Source organism: Aspergillus steynii, assembly GCF_002849105.1.
Source record: "Aspergillus steynii IBT 23096 chromosome Unknown P170scaffold_3, whole genome shotgun sequence".
Lineage (NCBI taxonomy): Eukaryota > Fungi > Ascomycota > Eurotiomycetes > Eurotiales > Aspergillaceae > Aspergillus > Aspergillus steynii.
Window position 1 is genome coordinate 3,477,507 of NW_020194400.1, and position 17,285 is coordinate 3,494,791.

Consider the following 17,285-nt stretch of genomic DNA (forward strand, 5'->3'; position numbering starts at 1 on the left):
GATTCCATAAGCTAAAGTATCCATCGAACTGGATGTCGATGCTATATCTTGAGTCAACCAAATGCATTGTGTATGCTTTTCTATCAGTTCTATCACTGTGGATGCTCTGTTTTTCTCCATATCCAACCCATTTTTACAAACCCTAGTCTGATGCCCATACCCATACCTATGCATAACGCCATATTCAAATCCCAAAACTGACCTTACTCCCTCCGCGCCGTTCCATTCCCTTCCGCCGCCACCTCTTCCTCTTTCCCTACATCGTCGTCCTCATCTTCTACGAACGTGGACTCACTCATAAACGGACTACGTCGTCGAATCTCCGGCCCCTTCCACACCAAAACCAGCGGCACCACGGACAACGCCACACCAATGAACCCCAGCAACGAGCCTGCCCATCCATATCCCAAGCGATCGAACAGCTCGTACGACGCCAGCGGCAGAAACGCCCCGAAGGAGTTCCGCCCCAGCGACGCCGCCGACAGCGCAGACGCCGCGTACTTCTCGTACGCATCAGTCAGGTAGTTGATGACGGCCATGTAGATCGAGTAGATGCCGAGGCCCGTGGCGGCGATGCCGCACGTCGGCACGATCCAGTGCACATGCGGGAAACTCGACCAGCCGTACCAGAACAGGCCGCCGGCGAAGAGCAGACTCCCGGGGATGGACGTGTACAGACGGGCTTCCGGGACTGGACGTCCGGGCGCTTCTTTGTTGCGGCTGGCCGACCGCAGGTAGATCATGTCCTGGAGGGGGTTGACGATGGTGCCGATGAGGGCGCCGACGGAGATGGCCAGCTGGATGAGGCCGGTTTGGAGCGTGTTCATGCCGTAGTTCGTGCTGAAGGTTTGCACGACGCTGCTGAAGAACAGGAAGAGGATGCCCCAGGCGAAACTGATCCAGAGGGTGAAGAAGGCGACGACGGGCTCGGTGAGAAGCATGCGTGTCGGCCGCTCGAATGACACCTGCAGCAGCTTCCACACGCTGGTTTGGCTGATTTCGGCCTCCGCGTAGACGGGGCGTCCGGTCTCCTTGCGGATCTTTTTGGCTCGTCTGGAGAGAATCACGTCGGCGCGCGTCTCGTAGAGGAGAAGCCAGAAGATGGGGAGGAGGCCGGCGTTGTAGATGATCTGGACGTAGAAGATCCTTTGGTTTGTTGGTTAGTATGTGTATATGGTCGTATAGAGGACATGCATGAAGCTCACCATCGCCATGGGTCATTCTTATGAATAGCCTGGATTGCAGAGCCGATGAATGGTCCCAACGCAATACCAACGACACTGGTCAACCCGAAAAGTGACATAGGAACGCTGCGTGCCTTGTCGCCGCGCCAGACATCACTGATACTGCCACCGACGATGTTAATCGACACGGAGGAGGCGCCGCCGCCAAAGAACCGAGTGACCACCAGCGTCGCGAAGTTTTGCGCAAAGGCCGACGGGAATAGCGACACGATCAACAGGAAATATGCGACAAAGTATCCTGGCATGCGGCCCGATGATTCGGTCAATGGCACGAATATCAGCGGCCAAAAGGCGGCTCCCATATTCCAGGAAGTCGTGGCCCAGGCCAAGTTGGGAAACGGTGTATTTTGGACATGGAACTTCTCTTCCATGTAGTTATTCCCGGCTCCGTAGGAGCCGGCAGGGAGTCCAGTCAGGACCGATCTAGTAGGGGAATTTTGTCAGTTGAGGTCATTCGCAGGCATAATTTAGGGCCAGTGGCTCACATGATGCAGACGGTGATGGTCAAGGTCCATTTGTACGAATTGCTCCAGTTGAAGCTATACAGAACCCCGTTAGCAGATGTTTCGAATACCAATCCCACCTGAAACACACGTACGGGTTGTCCGGGTCATCCTTCCCATTCCACGTATGAATCTCGATGTCTTCTTTATCACGAAGCGCATGGTGGCTGACCACGCCGACGTGCCTGTCGCGATGGAAGAACGATCTCACTCTATGCATCACACTGGGATTAGCCTGTACCTAGTCAAATCCTTCGCGTGAATTTCAATCTGCAGGAGAGACTATACCGGCCCAAAAAGGTATCGTCAAAGTCGTTAGTATGGGCCGTGCTGGCCCTGCGCAGAGTGGCCTGCGACGGGCGATGCTGCGGGTCTGCACTTGACATGACACACGGAAATTGAAACCGGTCTATCTTGGACGATTCGGACTGCTTCCTTGATCACTACTAGTCCATCCACGTCGCACGATGCCCAGGATCGGCACCGGCATGCAGCCGAACGGTTTTATTAATTGGCCGTGGGCGGTGCTTAGCATCCTCGCCGAGAACCACGGACTGGAGGCGCTCGTGTCGTCATGGAATCGGGCCATGCAGGCGATGATGTCGACGGGTCTGGCACTCGCTTTGTTCCCGGTGTGCCGTGGCAGACCGACCGGTTCGAAGTGGGCTGGACTGCGATGCCCGGTTTGAGGCGGTACTGACGGCGCTCTCACGATGATGTCATGCTCCACTCGTGAGATCACCACTTTCGTATTTATACCTCCTCACCACCTCGACATTCCTCTCTCTCCATATCAATTCACTCCAATCCTCTCTACTACTCTCTATCATCAAACAATCTCTTCAATCTCCTTCTATTCCATCTCTCTCAGCCAAAACCAACCCTCTTCCACCGCCATCATGCCCGTCAACATCCCCGCCGCCAACTCCCTCCACGACTTGCTCAGCATGAAGGGCAAGGTCGTCGTCGTCACCGGTGCCTCCGGACCCCGCGGAATGGGTATCGAAGCTGCCCGGGGGTGTGCTGAGTTCGGCGCCAACGTCGCCATCACCTACGCCTCCCGTGCCGAGGGTGCCCAGAAGAACGTCGACGAGCTCACCAAGACCTACGGCGTCAAGGCCAAGGCCTACAAGTGCGACGTCGGTAGCTGGGACAGCGTCGAGGCCCTCGTCAAGGGCGTCATCGCGGACTTCGGCCAGATCGACTCGTTCATCGCCAACGCCGGCCGCACCGCCAGCAGCGGCATCCTCGACGGCTCCGTCAAGGACTGGGAGGAGGTCATCCAGACCGACTTGACCGGTACCTTCCACTGCGCGAAGGCCGTCGGCCCTCACTTCAAGCAGCGAGGCACCGGCAGCTTCGTCGTCACCTCGTCCATGTCCGGCCACATCGCCAACTTCCCCCAGGAACAGACCTCCTACAACGTCGCGAAGGCCGGCTGCATCCACTTCGCCCGCTCGCTGGCCAACGAGTGGAGAGACTTCGCTCGCGTCAACAGCATCTCCCCCGGCTACATCGACACCGGTCTGTCGGACTTCGTCGACCAGGACACCCAGAACCTGTGGCTCTCCATGATCCCTCTGGGCCGCAACGGTGACGCCAAGGAGCTCAAGGGCGCCTACGTCTACCTGGCCTCCGATGCCAGCACGTACATGACTGGCAACGACATGCGCATTGACGGTGGCTACTGCGTGCGGTAAATTATGAATCTCACGAGGCATGTAAAATAGTTCTCTTTTTTCTATATATAATGCGGGACATTACGATATATGAATCAAATACTCTACCACTTCATCTTTCTTCCTGTCTGTTTTTCCTTTAGAATACACAATGTAGTCAAGACCCAAAAGACCTTCAAGGCCCAGAGACCACCTTGGTGATCTCGCCCTTCTCGATGTAGATACCCGACCAGTACCAGTCCTCGGCACCGCCCTTCTGGCCGTTGTCCAGGCGCAGCTCGCCCACATGCCAGTCCTGCGAGTTGGTCTGGGCCGACGCACTGACGGGCTTGACGACCTGCGTCAACGCCGCCGATCCGTCCGACGCCCAGAGACCGACCGTCTGCGCATCGAAGTCGATCTCGTAGGCAAAGTTGTACCAGGTACCAGGCTCGAGATCCGTCGACCAGTGCGACTTGCCGTCGGCCATCCAGCGGAGGGTCTTCTCGTCTCCGCCGTATTGCAGTTCGGTGAAGTGGCTCTGTCGTACGGGTCAGTCCCGTCCCAAGAAGGGCCACGATCTGTTGCATGAGATGCGACATACCTCGAAGAAAGCAATCTGGTGCTCAAGGCCCGCCGCGGGCGCGTTCTTCTCGCGCGTCTGCAGCGAGAAGTGGTAGAAGAGATGGCCAGAGCCCAGGTCCGCCGTGGTCTGGGGGATGAGCTCCGATCGCATCATGGGCTGGCCGTTCCATGAGGCCGTATCATCCTGTCCGAGTCAGTCTTCAGCTGAATACTCTGTGTTCCCGATGAGCCTACAATCGAGATGCGAATTCCTTTGGCGTCGGCTTTGTCGGCCGGATTCTTGAACTCGGAGGACAACTCCAGGTAATGAGAGGTCTCTTCGGAGCCGTGAATGTACCACTGGAAGGGCTCGATTTGGTTGGACCATGACCCTAGAATAATGAAAGGAGATACTTAGGTGCCGCTCTCTTCGAAAGGGACTTACATTTATCGAAGTGGTCAACGGTGAAGGACTCGTTGAAGAAGGCGTCCCAGACGACCGTTCCGGCCTGAGCCAAGGGAATGAAGAAAAGAATGGACTTCATATTGACAGAACTGGGTAAGAAAAAACAGAGGAAGAAAAGAAAGACGACCGAAGCAAAACCAAAAACGCGCTGCGTTCTGTCTCCAGTCTGCAGAGGGTGTCAAACGACTTGGCTTTATATCCATGCGGACGATGGAGCCGTTTCAGACGGGGTTTCAGATAGATCTACATGCCAAAATTGACACGGAGCTTGCAATTCAACTAAAACTGAGAAGGCATTATTCATGACGATCGTTGCATTTAACCAGGCCCGGCCCGTGCATCCGCCAGACGAGGAGAGACTCGGTGAATCCATCGCTGCTTCATCATTTCATCCGGTGATGACCCGCTCTGCCCTAACCCTAGTCACTTCCCTCCTGGTCCTTGTCTTCCTTCCCTCCTTCACAACTTCATCTTTCCATCACTCTCCCCCGATTCCACCCTTTCGACATCCACCCCCTCCGCCAGGTGCATCCGTGGCAACGACCGCGCCAGCCGAGGCGGATCCAGCACCGACTTGGACCGCAGGAAGATCTCGTCGATCTCCTCGAGTGACCGGCCATTGGTCTCCGGGAAAAAGAGGTACACGACCGGCACGATGACCGCGTTCAACACGGCAAAGATGATGTAATATCGGTATGCGATGGTGTTGAAGCCGACGGGTGTCACCTCCGCTAGCAGGAAGTTGAAGGTCCACACTGCCGCCGTCGACACGGCGCTGATGGCCGCCCGCAGCTGCAACGGTGCTACCTCCGTGGCATAGAGGAATGTGAGACCTGAGTAACCGACAGTGAAAATGAACTCGAAGATAAACAGGAACACGACGGCAGTCACCAGTGCGCCCGTGTTGTCGGTCAGCGACGTCGTACCCGCCAGGACTGCCATCGACGCCGACATCCCAGCGGCACTCCAAAGCATCAGGGGACGACGGCCCAGACGATCGATGGTGAAGAAGGCCAGGAACCCGCCCAACGGTTGCGCCAGGCACATGGACGCTGCTAGAATGCGGGACTGTAGTGGGCTCAGGCCCAGGTACTGCTCGAAGATGGTCGTTGCGTAGAACGTGATCAGGTTGATCCCACACATCTGCTGGAACATCTGACCACTGGCTGCAAGCATTGTGCGATGGAAGAGCCGTTGCTCGCCCATCCTTAGCATGTCCGTCCAGGATCCCGTGCCTGACAGGGCCAGCGATCGTTCGATATCTCGCAGTGCCATGTTAATGGCCTCGTCATCCGACGGCAAATCTGCCAAGGCCGCCAGGATCTCACGGGCCTCGGTCTGTCGTCCACGCTTTACTAGCCATCGAGGCGATTCGGGGAAGACGGTGATAAAAGCCATGACTAATAGAGACAGCAAGATTTGGAACGCCAGCGGGAACCGCCACGACACGGAGTTTCCCGTGACGAAGTAGAATCCGAAATCAATCCACAAGGAGATCGTGATGCCAGCACCGATGAAGATTCCGTCCGTCACGACATGTGCACCGCGCTTCTTTGCCTGCGAGATCTCGGCCTGCCAAACTGGCACCGTGGCCACGTATCCACCAGTTCCCACACCCAGTACCAGGCGAGCAACAATGAATTGCGGCAAGCCAAACGAGGTGGCCATAAGGATGGCGCCTACAATGGAGACGGCTGAGGTCATGAATATCACGCGCCGTCGTCCAAGCAGGTCACCCAGGTAGATGCAGGAGAGAGATCCAAAGATCCCCCCGACAGTATATAAGGCAACCACGGTGCCTGAAATGTCAGCAAGAGAATTAATTTCGCCAGGCCTGGGGAACTAAGAGAGAGTTACCCTGGATGGTAGAGTTATAACGCTGCTCCTCCCCCGTCGTGGTCAAGGTATTCATCTCGGGGAAAGTCTCCGCAAACGACTTGAGCGTCAGAAGACCCCCGGTGACGCCTTGGTTATAGCCATAGCAAACAAATGCCGGACAAACGACCAGCCAGATGATAGCGCGATTCAACAGATCGCCTCGCAGGCCGAAGTAGGGCTGCATGATTAGATCATACACTCTCGAGCATAGGCAAAGTCTGATGGATCATACCGTCAGAATGAGCGGTGATTTCGAGCTAGATATACACTCAATGGACCATCGAAAGGACCGTTGATCTCATCTCTCGCCCTCATTGAGGTATGAAAATGGCCGTACGTTGCACGGGCAGCGCATCCGGTCATCGGCGGCACCCGTGGATCGTCACTTCCCCAGGATATGGCTTAGGGGGCCAGACAAACTCTAGTTTAGTTCGGTCTACCAGATGCTTGGCTGGGGAAACATCGCTTAGAAGCCCCCGCTTGCCATTGAGCAGCTTGGATGCTCGGAATGTGGATCTCTCCACTGGACGGGCTACTCCCATCGGACCCGGCCGATGGACCTCGGGCCAGCCAAGATGGATCTTCACAAACTCATGAAAAGAGAAGCAACGCAGTTCACTTGTGGTTTGGCTATAGGCGGCGATCTTCAGACTCTTTGTCACCGTTACTCCGGATGAAAATCGTCGACTCACGTTATGAAAGCAACGCACGGGAGGGCCTTCGTCGCAGTTCGGTTCGTCGCTTCCCAAGGATGCAGTAAACGCGATCGATCGATACTGTGGATCAGCCGGCTTGATAATCTTGATGTGTCAGTCGAGATACTAGTGATAAGAATAGAATCAATTAGCTGATCTAATTGTCTACAGACTACACTCCCGATTCATTCCAGACAGATAAACCACGTCAATCAGTCGGACTGTATCGACTCCACGTCCGAATCCTCTTACCATAAACATAAAATAATATCGGCACCGGAAACAAAATCGCCGTCAAACATCCCAGCAACGTCATTGCCCAATTGACTCCTAGGTTATGGAACTACCTATCGTCAGCACTCCCCTCGGCAAACAGAAGACGAAAGACGTACCATTGGGTTGGCAAACAGGGGGAATCCAGCCCCCAAAGCAGACCGGAAGAACGAATTAGCGGCAATAGCGGAGTTGGAGTTGGCGGCATAACAGTCAATGATATAATTCAACCCCTGGTGGAATTAGCAGGATGAAACTGGTCATAAGATATAAAGATATGGCCACATACCTGCAAGAAGATCAGCAGCACCCCTGCTCCCAGGAATCCGCCCGATATAACCTGTGGTATCCAAGTGATATTTGGATTGGACGTCCATCCAAACCAAAACATGCCTACAGGCAATAACAATCCACCCACCACCATGGGAACGAGGCGTTCTTCGGGGACCAGAGTTCCAGTGCGTTCCATCACACGCTGGAACCGCATTTTGGTGAATATTATGATGAAGGCACAACCCGCTAGCACGCCGCAAGTGATAGCAATGAATGGCAGCGCGCCCACACCCTCATTCCATCCGCGGTCCTGCTGGAAGGCCACTGGGTAGGCCTCGAAGCACAAGTACAAGAATCCATAGATGAAGCCCATGTACAAGGTGATCAACGATAAGATAGGCTCGAGGATCAGCATCTGCACCGGTCGCAGGAGATAGTTATTCGCGATGTGCTTCGGGTCCATAACAACAGTCTCCTCCGAGCGAGCATGCAGAGCCCAGTTGCGCGTCTTACGTCGCAAAACCTGCGCTCGTCGCCGAAGAAGAACAGGCTCGAAGGTCTCAGGCACGATTAACAAACCTATCGTCCCAAAGAAAAATGCCATTATAGCCGTGATATATTCAGTCCACCGCCAGCCAAGATGAGACATTGTGATAAATCCGCCCACGATAGGACCGGCCACAGGTCCGATGAACGTGCTAGCAGCGAAGATGGCAACAGCGATTCCGCGGTCAACGGGTCCAAAAAGGTCAGCTAAGGCTCCTCCGACCTGCAATTGTTCGTCAGCGACTTAATCTACTGGTTTCGTATTATTGAACACATACAATAGCCAACGGCGCACTCGCAAACAGACCCCCGAAGAATCGACAGACAAAAATCGTCTGCAAGTTCTGTGCCACAGCAACGGGGATCTGAAATATGGCGAAGATAAAATATCCCACGAACAGCGGCTTCTTTCGCCCGTACAATTCCGACAAGGGACCAAACATCAATGGTCCGAAACTGAAGCCTAGTACGAACAGACTCGTTCCCAGCACCATGACCTCCTCGGATACCCCGAATTTCTGCGACGTCACAACAGCTGCCGTGCTGAATACCGAAGAGGCGAAAGTGACACAGAAGGTCATAAACCCTAAAGAAAGTGTGATGATCCATTTTCGAGCAGCGTGAAAGTTCCGTGGATGTTCCTATCGAGCGCGTGAGCATGGACATATACAACACTTCTCCGAAGAATATGGTGAGATGAATCAAGCTTACCGGATCATCGGGCCCATCCCATTGGACGATGTTGGTATCTTCATAGTTATCTCGTTCCTGCCGGTGCAGTCGCTGCTTCTCCACATCGGATGCCGAACTGACAGGACTGCTCGGGTCGTCGATCGAGGAATAGTCGGTCTGCGTGCCTTTCTCTTCTAACATGACTTCGATTTATAAGAACACTTTCATTCGGAGGGAAACCTCCACGTGCCAATGGTGGTGGTTTTATTTCCCGATCAGAATGTTACATTGGGGGTGACGCCATGCCCGGAATACGTCATGTTGAACTCATGGAGTCAACTACGGACAGGGCCGGCTAAACGGCACTTACAAATGCACAGGGAATCTAATGCAGCAAATCTCCTTTAGATGGTGATACTCAAGTTCATACCCTATTTACTAAACCTCGGTTCTCGGGCGTTTCCCACTCCACCTGATCATGAGTTGTCGGCGCAGGAGAAGCTAGCACTGCTGGGGTTATCGTGAAGCGCCTTGCCAGAGACATACAACCCCAAGCCACACTAACTTCGTTAGCATTTCTCTCAGCTAACAGGGAATACTATATCCTTGGACTTACCAGACAACCCCCAATTCCTACGATAATAACATTGATAACCGTCAGGAAGATTTTCCGCTTCGACGAAGTGTATCGCCCCCAGTTCAGGAACAGCCAGAAAATGCCACTCATTCCATCTGCACGGTATTAGACGTTGTCTCTCGAAGGATAGAAAGGAATGGGAGTGGAGGACTCACATGTGAACCAACTTGCGAACAGTGCCGTCTGCAAAAGCTCGTTAGCATCATTAACTGCCGGAGAGCCTATGTCGCTTACAATCAAACTCAAGAGGTTATTGAACACGGGAATCGCCTCGGCAATGATCCACGCCAGCGTCCAGAGCACCAGCCCGATCAGCACCCATGTCCCGAGGGAGAGAAAATTGCGCTTTTGCATGCGGTCTGTCCCGCGGAAGAGCCGCACGTAGATATACTTGCACGCGACGTGGCCGTTGATCACCCCAGCAATCACAATCTGGTTAGTTAGCATGTTTATCACGGAATAGATCTGAATTGAGAGTTGAAATAAACCTACGGTCGGAATGGCAATGCCATAGGCAATCTTGGAAATCAGTAGACTTGTCGAGCCCAGCGCTGGCGATTTGACTTCTTTCCCACCGTAGTAGTAAATTACCACGGCAGTGACAACGTACATGCTCGTATCGGTCCCCTGAAGCAGGTACAGCGTCTTCGGATAGTCCGTAGGGGTCTCCATCTCCGAGATGAAGCCGAAGAATGCCACATGGCCCGCTATACTCGGCTATCAACACATACCACTTCCACGGGCTGTGAATAAGGGTTCCACCTACCATAGGCAAATACGATGTTCGTCACAGCGAGGAAGCCCTCATATAGGTTTGTATCCACGGTAGTGTCGATCTGGCCCTCGCCAGGGCGTTGGATGCTGATTGCAATCATGGTGATTAACACCGCGGCAACGATACTGATGAATGCTAGAAATCGGTGGAAATCAGCGCCGATCAACAAAAGAGTGTAGATATATACAGTCAGAGGAGAAGGGGAAGGCGCAATACGTACACGAAATCGACATCCACGACACCTTCTTAAGCGTGCGTGGCAGCGTCAACACAAACGACAAGACCAAGCCCACGACGCCAAAGACGATCGAGCAGGTGCCGTGCTCCGTCACGGTATTCATCATGACGATGAACGTCAGGATATGGCTGCCCATGATAAAGACGAGGAAGAGCAGCTGAGCGGTGCCAAGCAGTTCGCGCCCGAAGCGACCGAGCATGACCTCGCCGGCGTCAGCCATGCTGTGGACATGGGGATAGCGCAACTTGAACTGCCCGATCACGTAGCCGGTGTAGGTCGCGACGATGCCAAGGCCGACGATGAGGACGACAGCCCTATCGATAAGAAAACATTAACACGGGGTGTTCATGGTGTCACGGTGTGACAAACAGGGGGTGGGAAATCAGAAAGGCTTAATATCAGCCACAGGGACGATGGAACACGCTCCCAAGGCGCCAAAAGTCTTGTGATGAGCCGGGTAGCCACTCACGGAGCCAGGCCGAGCGACGCCACGGCAGATGGCAGAGATAAGATTCCTAGGGAGATGGTCTCGGCGATCATGACTATCGGGATGTGAGGATTGGTTCGATATTTCTGTTCGTTGCGATGGGGAGGTAAGCCTACTCATGCCGCATTGCCTTGAAGAAGTCGAGTCAGCAACCAGTACTATACTAGCTGGCACTTTGTAAATAGTAGTCCCGATGAAACTCACCACCAGTGCAAAGTGCGATATTGGACCTCTGCATTCTCCTCATTTCCAAAGGGGTCTTCGTAGGCGGGCGCACAGTCTTCGTATTCACGCTTCTCGTGTTTTTCCTCACGGTCGGCATCGTGCGCCCGGTAGGTGACGGACTGCATCGTGCCAGCTGCTGAGAACGATCAGAAGATTCGAGGACAGATCAAGAAGTGATCAGGGGAGAAAAAAAGAATCAAAATGAAGGGAAAGTGAGAGAAAAGACAGAGTCCGAAGAAGGATAGAAAGAGACGAAGGACAATAAATCCGCAGGTGGGAGATTACGACCATGCCAACGACAAGGAACAAAAGGAACAAGACGTCAGCGGCCGGGGAAATACGACGTCAAATGCGGAGAAGGCGAGTCCGCGTGAGTCCCAAGAGTCCAAGACTGCCTTCTCCAGCTTTGGCTGGTCGGCTGGAACCGCTAGTCGCATCCTCTCGGTCTTGTCCATGGTTGGTTTGGCTGGGACCCTGTCCTCTTTTCTCTCACAGGGAGCGGTGGAGTGTTGGGAGGTTGATCATAAGGAATAATGCATAAGTGATATAACGGTCTATAAGTATTGGAGAAGTGCATCCAACAATGCCATGCCAGCTGTCAATCCAAAAGTCAACACATAAAAGATCAGAAAAGCGATAGAACAAACACTAGGCAGTATGCAAGTCGCTCAGACAAAGTCCATGAACAAATCATCTCGCAGAAATCGAAGCTTTTCAGTTCCCCAAACTGCAGCTTGTCTGTCTATCGTGTCTATGGGGGTATAAATGCAAATTCAAAATCAGACAAACAACCACCGTCAAGTCATCATGATGTTAGGCCATCGTCGCTGGGCAGTCCCGGTCGCGCAGGTGCAGTTCGATTCCAGCCTCAGCACAGGAGGTGTGCAACGCTTCGGTCATCTCATAGACCCGGGACTTAATGACCTTCTCGCCCCCGGGGTTAGCCGCGTGGGCGTCGTATCCCGAGGCATCCTCGTCCTCCTCGTCGTGGAAGAACCCTTCGATGTCCAAGCGGCGCAGGCCAACGAATCGCTTCTGGCGCTGACCGAGCACCATTTTCAGCTGCCCAATAAGCATCCTCAACGACATCTCCTTGCATCCCTCCACGGATAGCGTCTGCACCGACGGCGGGAGAACGTCGGGTAGCGCAGTCGACGGCTCGAACTGGTAGCGCACGTCCAGGAGGTTGGGCAGGCGGATGCGGATGTCTTTCAACGCCGTGAAATCCGCCAGGGACCCAAACCACTCATCGTGAGTCTCGTTAGCTCCGGCGATGGTGAAGGGCAGATGGGTTCCGAAGCTATCCAGCCACAGTGTCTCGAGACTGCCTTTACTAGCAGCCAGCGACCGCGCAAATTCCGAGGGTCGGTAGCCCTCGGAGAGCAGATGGGAATCGGAGTGCTGGTACTTGAACGACCGAAGCGAGGGGCAAGAAGCTATCAGACCCTCCATGCCCTTAGAGCCGTTGCTCGAGTAGAGCGTGATCTCCGAGATATTCGAGGACACACTCTGAGGCATCTCAGTTGTCTGCTCGTGCTCATTGTCGGGTGAGGAGCTGGACTCGACTACCGAATCCGCCGACAACGCCCGCATCGATGGCAATTGGAAGAAAGAAGAAATCTGAGAAGGCGCGAAGCTACCCTTAGTGTCTCCCTCGTTCCCCATATGACCGAGAGACACTTCCTGCAAGACACGGAAGGCGGGTCGGTCGTCAAAGGGCTTCTCTCCCTTTAGAGCCCTTGACAGCGTGCGATCCAGGTACACACTCTCTTTAGGATACACCAATCGAAGTTGTCGGAGGTTATTCACCAATGGCAAAGCAAGAGCAATCCAAGCCTCCTCCACGTCGTTGAGCAGATCCTGCTCCCATTGTGCAAGTTCTTCCTCCGACTGGCTGATCGTCTGAGCCCAGTTCCTAAACGGCGACCAATCCATGTTTTGCGACGACGATGAAGGAGAGGGAGATGGTGTTTGGTTCCAGTCATCAAAATGCAAGCTCCGCACGGCCCGAGCCAGCTCGGGTCGACGCAAGAGAGCACTCAAGAAAGAGCGAGTTTGCGAGGCATTTTTCAGGGTGGCCCTTCGATACACTAGGCGCAAGAGAAGGTCGTGAAAGCGGCGGCAAACGAAAACAAGATTGTAACGGTCCTGGTGTTCTTCCAGGAACTCCCCAACCAGGAGGAGGATGTCATTGGGAAGTGAGAGTGACATAGTGCAACCACGAGACCATCTACCCGTGATGGCCAGGGAAACAATGCGATTGAGAAACAGTGGGGAATGAGGAATGTATCCCTCGAGAGGTGGGCCTCATTCTTTAATATGGGCACCAGAAAGCCGATAACCTTAATGAGCGGCACAGAAAATTCTTCGGATTCCAGCCCTCGCCCACAGCCCTAAGCAGATAAGCCACTCCATCACTCGGGCCGATCATTCGAAGAAAGGCAAGAGAAAAAGCGGGCCAATGGGACACTCAGAGCCACCATGTGGGCGGGACCGGAAGGCTTGAGGATCTTAATTGGAGATTGCTTGACTTGCTTCAATCCGTGGTTGTTCTCTGACTGCGTGCCATGGGGAGTCGAGCGTCCACGGCGCAACTGCAAGCCTTTCGTCACCCGTGTCGAATTGAAGGCCATCTGCAATCCACTGCGGCGCATACTGAACGAAGGATCGTTATCTGCTGCAGCACAGAGTCCGGCGGCCCGCTTCCATGGCCAATCCTCTTCGATGAAATGACCTGCAGCGGATCTACTCGATGCATTCCGGTCTGTAAGGACACAGGAGGTGAGTAGGAACCTAATTTACCCGAGCACGTTGCCACAAGTGCGACCGCTATCGGGGAGAGTGAACGCTCTCGGACTACGGGAGTCCTCATAGTCTGGTGGACTCTTCGTGTCTGGACAACCGACGATCCTGATCTTACTGTGCTGTTGGAGAGGGGTACAAGACTATCATCTCACGATGCAGCCTTTAGCTAACCCCTCTTCTCCACATATGCGCTCTGAGAACAAAGAGTGGACGAAAATGAGGACAATTCATTCTCTGATCGCAGGGTTTGTTTTAGGTTCTTCTGTCCAGCCCAGCGGCAAACTCGGAAAAGAGCCGTGGGAGCAACTGGCCGTGGTTCATGCCGAATCCAGTGGCCGGCGAATTGCCCAATCAATCCGGTCAATTGGCATCAGACCGTTAATACGGAGTAGTATTCTCTTAATGCCGGCTCTTTAAGACGATCACGATGTCTTTCATTCGGTCTGAGAGACCCCAAGATAAGATAGTCGGCACTCAGCGGCTTCGGAACTATTGTCCCGGTTCCTGAACGGCTATTGCTACTGTGTCGTTTTTATCCGCGAGAAAAATTGGCGATGACCTCATATGACGATGTCGGACAGCATGCATGCAGTAGATCGGCATACCAAGCGCTCCGTGCCTCTCAGGAAAGCATCGTGAAGGACTTTTGGAGTCGACAATTGATCGACCCGACCACACTGCCCAGACACCCAATTTCCCTCCTCGGTCATCTCTGTGGTTTCAAACATTATCGTGAAAAAGTTACATTGCGTCCGAAAAGCGACGATGCAGCCCATTTTTGCAGCCGGTGGACCCTGCGGTCGGCAGGCCTGCTTCTTCGGGTGAAGTGGATGCGTTTTGCCATCGCGGTGGAGCTCGTGTCGGCGCTCTGCAAATGATCTTTGGCCCATCCTTTCACGGCGACTCCGTCTGTCAACGAAGTGGGCATTTGGAGGGGTTTGGATTTGAGTCTGCTTGACACTTTTCGTCGCGGGGTAGAGAAATCCGCGACTCCATAATCTGTGGGGGAATCTTGAATCATTCCACCTGAAATGGAGCAACCCTTCATTTGCACGTCGAGGTTATAAGAGTAGTGACGAAATTCCGTCAGGGCAAGCAACGAAGAATTGGGGCTTTCACCCAAATCAGCAAGATGATCTCGAGCCTTAGCAGGCGCCCAGGTTTCAACGCGCACCTAGTATAGACTAGTCTGCTGGACTAAAGTGCGTCCGCCTGGGATGCATCCAATTTGAGTTTTATTTTCCGTCCTGCAACACCGATCTTTGACGAAGCGGCGGTATTTTCTCGGAGTCCGAGTTGGTGCTGGATGGACCGACAAGGTTGAGTCTCGCGACAACGCCTTTTAGTGCTCGCTCTACACGTGATTGCATCAATGCTGGTGACGACGAGAGAATGAAATTGAGTTGGAGACTCAACTGTACGTGATTCATGCCTTGCGTTACACATGCATGCTGTCCGGCATATGCACTGTACCACTATGCATGTCAGCGACAAAACCTAAATCGCTACAATTGATGTCGATATATCAAACTATGTCTGTCTTCATGGCTCATCATTTCAAACACTCCGTGTCTACCTGTCTATGCTGGATCAACGCTCCGGCGACAGAAGCAGGATGATTGAATCGGAATATCAGCCGTCGCAGCCGCCAGCTTCAGCTGTTGTTTCACGATGCCTGCTTCAGCGGTTCGCCCTAACTTGCTCAAGCACTCGTAGTAGCCATGCAGTGCCCATACATTGTTCGGGTGTTGCAATGGTCGTGGCAGAGTGTCGTCCATGCCCAGATCCGCTCCGTATACTGCGGCCGCTTGTTCCACATGCCCTTGCTCAAGAAGAAGGGCGCCATACGCATGTCGGGTCGGCTGCATCCATCCCCAAGGCTCATCGTAGGGCAGTCCATCGTCTAAAGCAATCGACTTTCGCAAATGCTCATAAGCGGCATCGAAATTCCCGCGACGGTACTCCAGCTCCCCGTCTAACATGGCATCCGCAACCGCCAGTATATCCACGCAACGATTGTTGAACAGCATACGACTCTCTCCTACCCGGTTCTTGGCCTCCCGGAAAATGCTCCGTGTCGTATCCGCCTCTTCCACTCTGCCGGTGGCCGCCAATGCGACACCTTTGGCGTAGTGTATCATCGCCGTCGTCACGCAATAAAGGTCGGTGTCTTGTGGAAGTTGAAGATCAAAAATGTCTTGCCACCTTCCGAACCGGATCAACACATGCACCTTCATTGCTAAGAAGCCCTCTAGCCAATCGGCCATGGGCGGGGACTCGACACGGAGAAGCTCCTCGGGGATCGACAATTCCAACTCCTTCGCCGTTTCCAATGCAACCCTAGACTGACCGGCGAACATGGCAGCATAGATGCGGAAATGGTAGTTATGTGACCTGTAGAGGGTGTAGAAATTTACAGGCCCTGCCCGCGCCAGAAATCGCTCATCCGCCCTGATTGCTTCGGAGTTGGACGCGATGGCTCGTCGATAGTCGCCGCACAGAATATCTAAGTGGGTGGGCATGTGATTCAGGTGGCCGGCATCTGGCACCAATCCACGCAAGTAGTCTGCGGCCGTGAGCGCGGTCTCGGGGGTGCCCGACATCTCCATCAAATGGATGTACATGTGTAGAAGGCCCGGGTGGCGGAGAGCTCCGTCTTGTGCCAATGCTCGATCGAGGACTGTCTTGATCTCATTGGTGCGGGCGTTTCCAGCCGGCTGCCCAGTCTTCAAATCCCACAGCTCCCACGGGGTAAGATTCATCAAAGCGTCGGCGTACAGCGTTGCAACGTCCAAGTCGTCAGCAAAGATCCGGTAAACCGAGGTCATGGCATTTGCATAGCTGTGATTCCACGAGGAACAGTCCGCCGTCGGGTGCACCTGCGGATATCGATGCTGCAGAGCGCCAATGAGTGCCGACTCCACGGGAGTCGCCGTGGCTGCAATTTTTCCAGCGTCAGCAACGGCTTGATGAGTGCGTTTGACTGTCATCTCCAGTTCCTGCTGATCAAAGAACTGCCAAGGCTTATTGTAGTTTGGGCCCGACGCATACGCCAGGCCCCAGTATGCCATGGCACATTTCCGATCATGCGTAATAGCCTGCTGGAAACAGTTGACTGCCTCTTCATGGTTGAATGCATAGGTCCACACAAGCCCGCGATCAAACCAAGTCTGAGCCTGGTGGCTTGTGGTGCTCACTGGTCGATGGAAAGACCCGAGGTTGTAGTAGATATCCGAGGGATCGCTCTTAGCGTGTTCATCATGGCTGCTCATTGTGACTCGGTGGCATCAATCGTCTATTGGTTATGACAATATAGGGCGTCAGGATTACGGTCGGCCGTTGCCCA

At 53.8% G+C, this 17,285-nt stretch overlaps 8 protein-coding genes across 8 annotated transcripts; 1 reads left to right on the forward strand and 7 right to left on the reverse strand.

Moving 5' to 3' along the window:
* Positions 1-155: 155 nt before the first annotated feature.
* Positions 156-2,182, reverse strand: P170DRAFT_509089 (putative MFS multidrug transporter). The gene is made up of 5 exons (XM_024854643.1): positions 2,036-2,182; positions 1,843-1,959; positions 1,730-1,783; positions 1,206-1,667; positions 156-1,146 (listed from the first exon to the last, which is right to left on the reverse strand). Exons 1-5 carry the CDS (start codon positions 2,131-2,133, stop codon positions 204-206), a joined length of 1,674 nt encoding a protein of 557 aa, XP_024706345.1. The 5' UTR covers positions 2,134-2,182; the 3' UTR covers positions 156-203.
* Positions 2,183-2,548: 366 nt separating this feature from the next.
* On the forward strand, positions 2,549-3,534 carry P170DRAFT_436123 (SDR family oxidoreductase). Its single transcript, XM_024849089.1, has one exon. It carries the CDS (start codon positions 2,647-2,649, stop codon positions 3,445-3,447), a length of 801 nt encoding a protein of 266 aa, XP_024706346.1. The 5' UTR covers positions 2,549-2,646; the 3' UTR covers positions 3,448-3,534.
* Positions 3,535-3,601: 67 nt separating this feature from the next.
* Positions 3,602-4,514, reverse strand: P170DRAFT_355312 (glycoside hydrolase family 131 protein; the record flags this gene model as incomplete). The annotated part of the gene is made up of 4 exons (XM_024844084.1): positions 3,602-3,946; positions 4,010-4,174; positions 4,225-4,361; positions 4,415-4,514. The coding sequence occupies 4 exons, from the start codon at positions 4,512-4,514 to the stop codon at positions 3,602-3,604; spliced, it is 747 nt and encodes a 248-aa protein (XP_024706347.1).
* Positions 4,515-4,894: 380 nt separating this feature from the next.
* On the reverse strand, positions 4,895-6,497 carry P170DRAFT_406565 (putative MFS sugar transporter; the record flags this gene model as incomplete). The annotated part of the gene is made up of 2 exons (XM_024846637.1): positions 4,895-6,234; positions 6,293-6,497. 2 exons carry the CDS (start codon positions 6,495-6,497, stop codon positions 4,895-4,897), a joined length of 1,545 nt encoding a protein of 514 aa, XP_024706348.1.
* Positions 6,498-7,179: 682 nt separating this feature from the next.
* On the reverse strand, positions 7,180-8,975 carry P170DRAFT_455336 (MFS transporter; the record flags this gene model as incomplete). Its single annotated transcript, XM_024851518.1, has 5 exons — positions 7,180-7,351; positions 7,401-7,514; positions 7,571-8,323; positions 8,379-8,741; positions 8,812-8,975. Coding segments are annotated over 5 exons (1,529 nt in total), but the record flags the coding sequence as incomplete, so codon positions are not given.
* Positions 8,976-9,205: 230 nt separating this feature from the next.
* On the reverse strand, positions 9,206-11,259 carry P170DRAFT_464058 (putative neutral amino acid permease; the record flags this gene model as incomplete). The annotated part of the gene is made up of 10 exons (XM_024852217.1): positions 9,206-9,332; positions 9,389-9,504; positions 9,565-9,592; positions 9,644-9,841; positions 9,902-10,116; positions 10,176-10,319; positions 10,405-10,736; positions 10,892-10,964; positions 11,026-11,039; positions 11,114-11,259. The coding sequence occupies 10 exons, from the start codon at positions 11,257-11,259 to the stop codon at positions 9,249-9,251; spliced, it is 1,350 nt and encodes a 449-aa protein (XP_024706350.1). The 3' UTR covers positions 9,206-9,248.
* A 688-nt stretch (positions 11,260-11,947) lies between these two features.
* Positions 11,948-13,345, reverse strand: P170DRAFT_464059 (uncharacterized protein; the record flags this gene model as incomplete). Its single annotated transcript, XM_024852218.1, has 1 exon — positions 11,948-13,345. The coding sequence occupies one exon, from the start codon at positions 13,343-13,345 to the stop codon at positions 11,948-11,950; it is 1,398 nt and encodes a 465-aa protein (XP_024706351.1).
* Positions 13,346-15,355: 2,010 nt separating this feature from the next.
* Positions 15,356-17,281, reverse strand: P170DRAFT_436125 (TPR domain protein). Its single transcript, XM_024849090.1, has one exon. It carries the CDS (start codon positions 17,209-17,211, stop codon positions 15,520-15,522), a length of 1,692 nt encoding a protein of 563 aa, XP_024706352.1. The 5' UTR covers positions 17,212-17,281; the 3' UTR covers positions 15,356-15,519.
* Between the last annotated feature and the right edge of the window lie 4 nt (positions 17,282-17,285).

Coding starts and splice junctions, on each gene's coding strand:
- P170DRAFT_509089 (XM_024854643.1), bottom strand. CDS start 2,133: ATGTCAAGTGCAGACCCGCAGCATCGCCCGTCGCAGGCCACTCTGCGC. Junction 1,668..1,729: donor ACCATCACCGTCTGCATCAT/GTGAGCCACTGG, acceptor TTCCCCTACTAG/ATCGGTCCTGACTGGACTCC. Junction 1,147..1,205: donor AAGAATGACCCATGGCGATG/GTGAGCTTCATG, acceptor AACAAACCAAAG/GATCTTCTACGTCCAGATCA.
- P170DRAFT_436123 (XM_024849089.1), top strand. CDS start 2,647: ATGCCCGTCAACATCCCCGCCGCCAACTCCCTCCACGACTTGCTCAGC.
- P170DRAFT_436125 (XM_024849090.1), bottom strand. CDS start 17,211: ATGAGCAGCCATGATGAACACGCTAAGAGCGATCCCTCGGATATCTAC.